This window comes from Phaenicophaeus curvirostris, unplaced genomic scaffold (assembly GCF_032191515.1).
Source record: "Phaenicophaeus curvirostris isolate KB17595 unplaced genomic scaffold, BPBGC_Pcur_1.0 scaffold_492, whole genome shotgun sequence".
In the NCBI taxonomy this organism is placed as follows: domain Eukaryota; kingdom Metazoa; phylum Chordata; class Aves; order Cuculiformes; family Cuculidae; genus Phaenicophaeus; species Phaenicophaeus curvirostris.
The window spans coordinates 28,293-37,795 of NW_027207064.1; the positions used below are offsets into that span (position 1 = coordinate 28,293).

A 9,503-nucleotide genomic window follows, 5' to 3' on the forward strand; every position below is an offset into this window, starting at 1 on the left:
GTCCCCCTCAAACCCCAAAAGATGCAGGATGAGCTCCTGGCTCCCCCTTTTCCTTAGTGGTTTGGGGTCTCCTTAGGTTTTCGAGCCCCTCTCTCAGCTCCTACCCCCACCCTCCCCAAGTTTCAGGGTTCCCCCTAAGTTTTGGGGTCCCCCCTGGGTTTCGGGGTCCCCCACACACCCCAAAAGATACAGGATGAGCTCCTGGCTCCCCCCTTTCCTTGAGATTTTGGGATTTCCTTGGGGTTTTGGGGTCTCCTTGGGTTTTTGAGCCCCTCTCTCAGCTCCTACCCCCACCCTCCCAAGTTTTGGGGTCTCTCCCTAACTTTTGGGGTCCCCTCTGTTTTTTGGGGTCCCCTCCATTTCCAGGGCTCCTCCCTGCACCCCAAAATACGCAGGACGAGCCCCTGGCTCCACCTTTTCCTTAGTGGTTTGGGGTCTCCTTAGGTTTTTGAGCCCCTCTCTCAGCTCCTACCCCCACCCTCCCAGGTTTCGGGGTCCCCCCTAAGTTTTGGGGTCCCCCTTGGGTTTTGGGGTCCCCCCCACCCCAAAATATGCAGGACGAGCTCCTGGCTCCCCCCTTTTCTTGAGATTTTGGGATTTCCTTGGGGTTTTGGGGTCATCCATGGGTTTTAAGCCCCTCACTCAGCTCCTACCCCCACCCTCCCAAGTTTTGGGGTCTCTCCCTAACTTTTGGGGTCCCCTCTGTTTTTTGGGGTCCCCCCCATTTCCAGGGCTCCTCCCTGCACCCCAAAATACGCAGGATGAGCTCCTGGCTCCCCCTTTTCCTTAGTGGTTTGGGGTCTCCTTAGGTTTTCGACCCCCTCTCTCAGCTTCTACCCCCACCCTCCCAGGTTTTGGGGTCCCCCCTGTTTTTGGGGTCCCCCTCCATTTTCAGGGCTCCTCACTGCACCCCAAAATATGCAGGACGAGCTCCTGGCTCCCCCCTTTCCTTGAGATTTTGGGGTTTCCTTGGGGTTTTGGGGCCATCCATGGGTTTTTGAGCCTCTCTCTCAGCTCCTACCCCCACCCTTTCAGGTTTCAGAGTCCCCCTTAAGTTTTGGGGTGCCCCCCTCTTAATTTTTGGGGTTCCTCACCGCGCCCCAGGAGGTGCAGGACGAGGGCCTGGCCCAGCAGCATCTGGGCGCAGCGCAGGGTGCAGCCCCAGCCGCAGTCGGTGCTCCAGGGGGACCCCGGCAGCGCCGGGAACGCTCGCCGGTACGTGAGCCAGAGCCGCGACGAGAAATCACCCCGAAACCGAGCCAGCTCCTCTGGGGGGGGGGGGGACACCCCAAAAATAGCACCGAACCCCAAAAACACCCCCTATTTCCCCCCAGGAGCCCCCAAATCCCTCCTTCACCCCCTATTTCCCCCCCTATTTCCCTCCAAACCCCCTCATTTCCCACCAGGAACCCCCCAAATCCCTCCTTCACCTCCTATTTCCCCTCCTATTTCCCACCAGGACCCCCCCAAATCCCTCCTTCACCCCCTATTTCCCCCCAAACCGACTCGTTTCCCCCCCAGGACCCCCCAAATCCCTCCTTCCCCCCCTATTTCCCCCCCTATTTCCCCCCAAGCCCCCTCATTTCCCCCCAGGACCCCCCCAAATCCCTCCTTCACCCCCTATTCCACCCCCCATTTCCCCCCAAACCCCCTCATTTCCCCCCAGGACCCCCCCAAATCCCTCCTTCACCCCCTATTTCCCACCAAACCCCCTCATTTCCCCCCAGGACCCCACCAAAATCCTCCTTCACCCCCTATTTCCTCCACTATTTCCCCCCAAACCCCCTCATTTCCCCCCAGGACCCCCCCAAATCCCTCCTTCACCCCCTATTTCACCCCCCATTTCCCTCCAAACCCCCTCATTTCCCCCCCAGCCCCTTCGAGCCCCCCCAAATCCCCCCTCCAGCCCCCCCAAATCCCCTCAATCCCCCCCTAGCCACCCCAAACCCCTCCTGAGACCCCCCAAATTTGCTTTTCAGCCCCCCCGTTCCCCTCAATTCCCCCCCGAGACCCCCTAATTCCCCCCCAACCCCTTTGAGCCCCCCAAATCCCCCCTCCAGCCCCCCCATTCCCCTCGATTCCCCCCCCAACCCCTTTGAGCCCCCCAAATCCCCCCTCCAGCCCCCCCATTCCCCCCCCAACCCCTTTGAGCCCCCCAAATCCCCCCTCCAGCCCCTCCATTTCCCCCCCCAGCCCCCCCAAACCCCTCCTAGGCCCCCCCAAACCCCCCCCCCCGGCCCTCACCGTGGCTGTCGGGGCGGTAGCGGCGCCCCAGGAGGTGCAGGGGGGCGACTCGGCTCAAACGGGGCCTCGAGCGCAGAGTCCAGCCTTGGGGGGGGGGGGGGTTGGTGGTCAAACCAGGACCCCCCCCCAAAAAAAACATGACCCCCAACTCCCCATTCCCGCCCCCCCATCCCATTCACCACCTCAAGCCCCCCCCCACCTCATTCCAAGTCCCCTAAATTCCCGTTCCCCCCCATCCCCTTCTCCCCCCCCCAATTCCCAGTGACCCCCCAACCCCCTTTTCACCCCCCCCAAATCATATTTCCCACCCCCCCACCCCCATTTCCCTGTTCCCCCCCCCCTCCCATTTCCACCCCTATTTCCTGGTTCCCCCCCCTTCATTCCCAGTTCCACCCCCATTTCCCAGTTCCCCTCCCCCCATTTCCCATTTCCACCCCCATTTCCCATTTGCCCCCCCAATTCCCATTTCCAGCCCCATTTCCCAGTTCCCCCCCCATTCCCAGTTCCTCCCCCATTTCCCAGTTCCCCCCCCATTCCCATTTTCATCCTCATTTCCCAGTCCCCCCCATTCCCATTTCCCCCCCCATTTCCCAGTTCCCCCCCCATTCCCATTTCCACCCCCATTTCCCAGTTCCCCCCCATTCCCATTTTCATCCTCATTTCCCAGTTCCCCCCCCTCATTCCCATTTCCACCCCCATTTCCCAGTCCCCCCCATTCCCATTTCCACCCCCATTTCCCAGTTCCCCTCCCCCCATTCCCATTTCCCCCCCCCATTTCCCGGGGTTCCCCCCCCTCATTCCCATTTCCCCCCCCCCCCATTTCCCAGTTCCCCCCCCATTCCCATTTTCACCCCCATTTCCCAGTTCCCCCCCATTCCCAGTTCCCCCCCCATTTCCCAGTTCCCCCCCCCTATTTCCCGGTCCCCCCATTCCCATTTCCACCCCCATTTCCCAGTTCCCCTCCCCCCATTTCCATTTCCACCCCCATTTCCCAGTTCCCCTCCCCCCATTCCCATTTCCCCCCCCCATTTCCCGGGGTTCCCCCCCCTCATTCCCATTTCCCCCCCCCCCATTTCCCAGTTCCCCCCCCATTCCCATTTTCACCCCCATTTCCCAGTTCCCCCCCATTCCCAGTTCCCCCCCCATTTCCCAGTTCCCCCCCCTATTTCCCGGTCCCCCCATTCCCATTTCCACCCCCATTTCCCAGTTCCCCTCCCCCCATTTCCATTTCCACCCCCATTTCCCATTTCCACCCCCCCATTTCCCGGTCCCCCCCCCCATTCCCATTTCCACCCCCATTTCCCCGTTCCCCCCCCCCCAATTCCCGTTCCCCTCCCCGGTTCCCGTTCCCCCCCCTCCCCCCTCACCGTATCTGACGCTGTTCCAGGCCGCCAGGACGCGGCCCCGCACCCTCCCCCCGCCCTCATGGCTCGTCGAGCCCCCCCCGCCCCCGCCCCCCCTCATGCCGGTCACCACCGAGACCGGCACCGGGACCGGCCCCGCCGCCCGCCGCCGCCATCTTGGAGACGGGCACGGCGCCGGAAGTGGCGACGCGGCCGGGCGGAAGTGGCTGGGTCTAAGCTTGCCGGCGCCATCTTGGAGACGGGCAAAGCGCCGGAAGTAGCGGCAAAGCCGGGCGGAAGTGGAGGGGGAGGAGGAGGAGGTGGAAGGGAGAGGGAGGCCTCAGACCTAGGGAAGGGTGTTCCTGCCCCATAGAGAGCAACAAGATCTCTCCTCTTGGGGCACAACGACCCTGGGCAGCTCCAGCCTAGGAGGAGTCTGGCTGGAAAGGGCCTGGAGGAGAAGGACCGGGGGGGTTGGTTGAACAGGAGCCAGCAGGGGGCCAGGGGGCCAAGAAGGCCAAGGGCATCTGGGCTTGGAGCAGCCCCGGCGTGGCCAGCAGGGCCAGGGAGGTTCTTCTCCCTCCGGCCTCGGCCCCTCGACTCCTGGGGTCACTTGTGGGCCCCTCCCCACCAGAAGGATGTGGAGGCTCTGGAGCGAGTGCAGAGAAGAGCAACGAAGCTGGGGAGGGGGCTGGAGAAGAAGAGGAGCGGCTGAGAGAGCTGGGGGGGTTCAGCCTGGAGAAGAGGAGCCTGAGGGGAGACCTCCTTGCTCTTTCCCTGCAAGGAGCTGGTGGAGAGGAGGGAGCTGGGCTCTTCTCCCCAGGGCCAGGGGCCAGGCCGAGAGGGAACGGCCTCAAGCTCCACCAGGGGAGGCTCCGCATGGACAGCAGGATGGAATCTTGCCTGGAAAGGGTCCCTGGGCCCTGGGACAGGGAGGGGGTTGAGTCCCCTGCCCTGGAGGGGTTGAAGGGCCGGGTGGACGAGGTGCTGAGGGACACGGGTCAGTGCTTGATGGGGACGGTTGGACTCCACAATCCGGTGGGTCCTTCCCAACCTGGTGATTCTGTGGTTCTGTGATCACGGGGTTGCCAATAACACCGAGCTGCGCAGCGCACTCGGCACACGGCGGAGGGAAGGGACGGTACCCAGAGGGGCTGCACAGGCAGGAGAGGGTCCTGTACGAACCTCATGGAGCTCACAGAGGGCAGGCTAGATCCTGCAGCTGAGTTGGAGCAATCCTCCCCCTGAGGAGAACAATTTAGGGATCCTGGTGGAGGAGAAGCTCCACAGGAGCTGGAAACGGGTTCTTGGAGCCTGGAGATCCAACTGCATCCTGGGCTGCATCCAAAGAGTGGGACTAGAGGGCAAGGGAGGGGGTTCTGACCCTCAAAAACCTTCACCTAATGACATGAATCTCCCCCAGGGACTCCCAAGTCTGCTTCTAATGACCTAAATCCGCTTTCAGGACTCCCAAATCTGCACCTAACGAACTAAATCAGCTCCAGGGCCTCCCAGATTCACCCCAAACCCTCAAAAACCTTTGCCTAATGACCTGAATCTCCCCCAAGGATTCCCAAGTCTGCCCCAGAGCCCCTCAAATCTGCTCCTAGTGACCTAAATCTGCTTTCAGGACTCCCAAATCTGCACCTAATGACCTAAACCCATCCCAGGGCCTCTCAGATTTGCTCCAGACCCTCAAAAACCTTCACCTAATGACCTGAATCCCCCCAAGGGCTCCCAAATCTGCTCCTAATGACCTAAATCTGCTTTAAGGACTCCCAGATCTGCACCTAAGGAACTAAATCGACCCCAGACCCTCAAAAACCTTCACCTAATGACCTGAATCCCCCCAAGGACTCCCAAATCTGCACCTAAGGAACTAAATCAGCTCCAGGGCCTCCCAGATTGGCCCCAAACCCTCAAAAACCTTCACCTAATGACCTGAATCTCTCCCAAGGACTCCCAAATCTGCCCTAAAGCCCCTCAAACCTGCTCCTAATAACCTAAATCTGCTTTAAGGACTCCCAAATCCGCACCTAATGAACTAAATCGACCCCAGACCCTCAAGAACCTTCACCTACTGACCTAAATCTCCCCCCAGGACTCCCAGACCTGCCCCTAGCGACCTCAATCGGCCCTAGAACCCTTAAAACCTGCACCCAAGAGACCTGAAACTGCCCCAAAACTCTCTCCTCCCCTCAACCCGCCCCCGGGCCGCGCCGCGGTGCATTGTGGGAGCCGAGGCGCCGGGGGCGGGGCTTTCCCTCGCGCCAGCCAATGAGAGCGCAGGGAGGGGGCGGGGCTTTCTCTGACGCCAGCCAATGAGAGCGGAGGAAATGAGAGCGCCGGCATAGAGCAGCCAATCAGCGGAGAGCGCTGCCGCCGAGCCCCCTTCGAGGACCCCCCACCCCGTCTTTTCTCCCGGCGAGGGCGTCCGCGGCGCTGCCTGAAGCCCCCGCCTCGGCGTTCCCGCCTCAGGCGTTCGCCGCGGGCAGCCCCTCGCGGCGGGGCGGGGCCCCCCTTAAAGGCGCCGCGCGCGGAGATGGCGGCGCGCTGGCTGTGGCTGCTGGCGCTCGGGGCCGCCGCCGCCGCGTCGCCGCCGCCGCCTCCGCCGCCTCCTCCCGACGCCGAGGTGACGTTCGTGCTGCCCGCGGGCCGCAGGGAGTGCTTCTACCAGGCGGCGCCCGGGAACGCCTCCATGGAGACCGAGTACCAGGTACCGGCGGGGCGGCAGGGGGCGTGGCCTGAGAGGGAGGGGGCGGGGCCTTAGCGGGTGGTGCTGGAGGGGCCTGAGCTGGGGCGGGGGGGGTCCCAGTAGTGGGAGGGGTCCAGACTGGGTAGGAGGGGGGTCCTGGTACTGGGAGGGGTGTGGGGGGTGGTCCCAGTAGTGGGAGGGGTCCTGGCTAGATGAGACAGGGGGGTCCCAGTACCAGGGAGGGTCCAAACTGGGTTGGAGAGGATGTCCCAGTAAGCAGGAGTGGTCAGACTGGGGGGGCCCTGCTATCAGAAGGGGTTGGACAGGGGCGTCCCAGTACTGGGAGGGGTCCCAGCCCAGTCAGAGGAGGGATCCCAGTACCGGGAGGGGTTGTATGGGGGGGTCCCTGTACCAGGAAGGGTCCAGACTGGGTAGGAGGGGGGTCCCGGTACTGGGAGGGTTTGTAAGGGGGGGGGTCCCAGTACCAGGAGGGGTCCAGACTGGGTAGGAGGGGGTCCTGGTACTTGGAGGGGTGTAAGGGGGGGGTCCCAGTACCGGAAAGGGTCCAGACTGGGTAGAAGGGGGGTCCTGGTACTGGGAGGGGTTTAGAGGGGGGTCCCAGTACCAGGAAGGGTCCAGACTGGGTAGGAGGGGGTCCTGGTACTGGGAGGGGTGTAAGGGGTGGGGGGGTCCTGGCATGGGGAGGGGGTTGAGGGGGGTCCCAGTACCAGGAGAGGTTGTAGCTGGGGGGTCCCAGTACCAGAAAGGGTCCAGACTGGGTAGGGGGGGGTCCTGGTACTGGGAGGGGTGTAAGGGGAGGGGGGGGGGGGGTCCCAGTACCAGGAGGGGTCCAGACTGGGTAGGAAGGGGGTCCTGGTACTGGGAGGGGTGTAAGGGAGGGGATCCCAGTACCAGGAGGGGTCCAGACTGGGTAGGAGGGGGGTCCTGGTAGTGGGAGGGGTGTAAGGGGGGAGTCCCCAGTACCAGGAAGGGTCCAGACTAGGTAGGAGGAGGGTCCCAGTACTGGGAGGGGTGTAAGGGGGGGTGTCCCAGAACCAGGAGGGGTTTGGGGGGGGTCCCAGTACCAGGAGGGGTCCAGACTGGGTTGGAGAAGGGATCCCAGTACCAGGAGGGGTTGTACAGGGGGGTCCCAGTACCGGCAAGGGTCCAGACTGGGCGTGAGGGGGGTTGGTGGTCCCGGGAGGCCGGTGGCTCCGCGGCGTCGAGGCTCCCCGGTTGCCGGTGTGGCAGGTGATCGGCGGGGCCGGCCTGGACGTGGATTTCTCTCTGGAGAGCCCCTCGGGGCTGCTGCTGGTGAGCGAGCGGCGCCGCTCGGACGGAGCCCACACGTGAGTCTCGGAGCCTCCTCGCGCGGCCTCCCCCCCGCGGCGGCCTCAACGCATCCGCAGCGCGGCCTCTACCCCTTTCCCCTCCGCAGCGTGGAACCCACCGAAGCCGGCGACTACAAACTCTGCTTCGACAACTCCTTCAGCGCCATCTCGGAGAAGCTGGTGTTCTTCGAGCTGCTCTTCGACAGCGCCCGCCTGGAGGACGAGGAGGAGGAGGACGACGAAGAGGACGAAGGCGACGCCTGGGCCGAGGCCGCCGAGCCCGAGGCCGCGCTGGATGTCAAGATCGAGGACATCAAGGTGGGATTTGGGGATGGGAAAGGGTTTTTCCTACTCAAATGGTTCCCGGATTCTCCAACTGGATCTGGAGAAGCAGCGGAGAGAGCCGGAGCTGCTGAGAACGTAGGGATGGAGGGCTGGGAGCAGGATCTGCTCCGTGCGGAGAGGCCCAGGGGATGAGATCCCAGCCGGCTCAGCCTTGGAAAACCACAACCTGAGGCCGAGCTGGGTTGGATCAAGCTGGATTCAAGCCAAAAGGGTTTTTCCAACCCAAATGGTTCCCGGATTCTCCAACTGGGTCTGGAGAAGCATCAGAGAGAGACGAAGCTGCTGAGAACGTAGGGATGGAGGGCTGGGAGCAGGATCTGCTCCGTGCAGAGAGGCCCGTGGGATGAGATCCCACCCAGCTCAGCCTTGGAAAACCACAACCTGAGGCCGAGCCGGGTTGGATCAGGCTGGATTCAACCCAAATGGTTCCTGGATTCTCCGCCTGGGTCTGGCTTTGGGGTGCTGAGGCCTGGACAGAGTCGGAATGGGGCTGATCTGAGAGCCGGAGGAGCCGGAAAAGGCTCCGGGGAGCCCTCGCTGCCCCGATGCGGGAGAGCCGGGAACAGAGTTTGGAAAAGCGCTGGGATACGGGCCGGGATGGAGCTAAAAGAGGGAGGATTCAACCCCCAAATCCTCTCGGCTGAGGGCGCGGAGGCCCTGGAGAACATCTCAAGGCTTGGAAAGGCCTCTTCCCACCTCAACCGCGCCGCGATTCCAGTTGAGAGGGGGAGGTTTGGCGCATCCGACCGGCTTTTCCGCCCCCGCTTCTTCTCCTCAGGAATCCATCGAGACGATGCGGAGCCGCCTGGAACGGAGCATCCAGATGCAGACGCTGCTTCGAGCCTTCGAGGCGCGAGACCGCAACCTCCAGGAGAGCAACCTGGGCCGCGTCAACTTCTGGTCGGCCGTCAACTTGGCCGTGCTGGTGCTCGTGGCCGTCGTCCAGGTCCGGCTCCTCAAAAGCCTCTTCCAGGACAAGCGGATTGTGCGGACGTAGCCGGGAAACACTCGGAATGGCGGATTTTCCATCGGGGGGTCACGTCGACGCCGGCAGAGGGAGGTTTGGGGACTCGGCTGCGCCATCCCTGGGCCTTCCCGGCCGGAATCGGAGCCCCGCGGCCTCACCTCGTCCCGACCGGCATTAAAAAACCCGCGGAATTTGCAATTGGAGCCGCAAACGGGAGGTTTGAGGGGACGGGAAAAGGCTCCGGAATCCGAGGGAGCATCGGAGCCACCTGGGAAAACCGCATCCCGGAGGGAAAAGGGGGAAAAGTCCCTTCTCCTCGCAGCAGCGAGGCCCATCGGCTCCCGGATTCCCAGCTCCCTCGTTAGCGAGCCCGCTAATTAGGGAGCGACGGCACCCGGCTGTCCCTTCCTCTGGGAGCATCTCCCACTCACCCTGGCTTCTTTTTTAGGCTTTAATGCCTTTTTTTTCCTGCTTTACACCCATTTTGGGGGCCCTTCTGGCTTTTAGCAGGGCTAAAACCCTTTTTTAGGCTTCAATGTCTCGTTTTTTAATGAGTTCCTCCCGGTTTTTGGGGGGAT

General features: G+C 62.9%; 2 protein-coding genes across 4 annotated transcripts in view; one reads left to right on the top strand and one right to left on the bottom strand.

The window, feature by feature from the left end:
• Positions 1–3,770, bottom strand: part of LOC138735146 (basic proline-rich protein-like) — a 12,719-nt gene extending 8,949 nt beyond the window's left edge. For all 3 annotated transcript variants that reach the window (XR_011339682.1, XM_069883052.1, XM_069883051.1), the window contains exons 1-3: positions 3,612–3,770; positions 2,245–2,328; positions 1,095–1,268 (exon numbers count right to left, since the gene is read on the bottom strand). Coding sequence is in view for 2 of the 3 variants with exons in the window: in XM_069883052.1 (XP_069739153.1) it covers positions 1,095–1,268; positions 2,245–2,328; positions 3,612–3,708 (355 nt within the window). In the remaining variant the exon portion in view is untranslated. The remainder of the gene's footprint in view (positions 1–1,094; positions 1,269–2,244; positions 2,329–3,611) is intronic.
• Positions 3,771–6,012: 2,242 nt separating this feature from the next.
• On the top strand, positions 6,013–9,045 carry TMED1 (transmembrane p24 trafficking protein 1). Its single transcript, XM_069883049.1, has 4 exons — positions 6,013–6,303; positions 7,534–7,631; positions 7,721–7,931; positions 8,737–9,045. The coding sequence occupies exons 1-4, from the start codon at positions 6,130–6,132 to the stop codon at positions 8,953–8,955; spliced, it is 702 nt and encodes a 233-aa protein (XP_069739150.1). The 5' UTR covers positions 6,013–6,129; the 3' UTR covers positions 8,956–9,045.
• Positions 9,046–9,503: the final 458 nt, after the last annotated feature.

Bases quoted from the DNA above. Each gene is read 5' to 3' on its own strand.
- TMED1 (XM_069883049.1), top strand. From the start codon at position 6,130: ATGGCGGCGCGCTGGCTGTGGCTGCTGGCGCTCGGGGCCGCCGCCGCC. The intron at 6,304-7,533 runs GTACCGGCGGGG...CCGGTGTGGCAG, and splicing joins CCATGGAGACCGAGTACCAG to GTGATCGGCGGGGCCGGCCT. The intron at 7,632-7,720 runs GTGAGTCTCGGA...TCCCCTCCGCAG, and splicing joins CGCTCGGACGGAGCCCACAC to CGTGGAACCCACCGAAGCCG.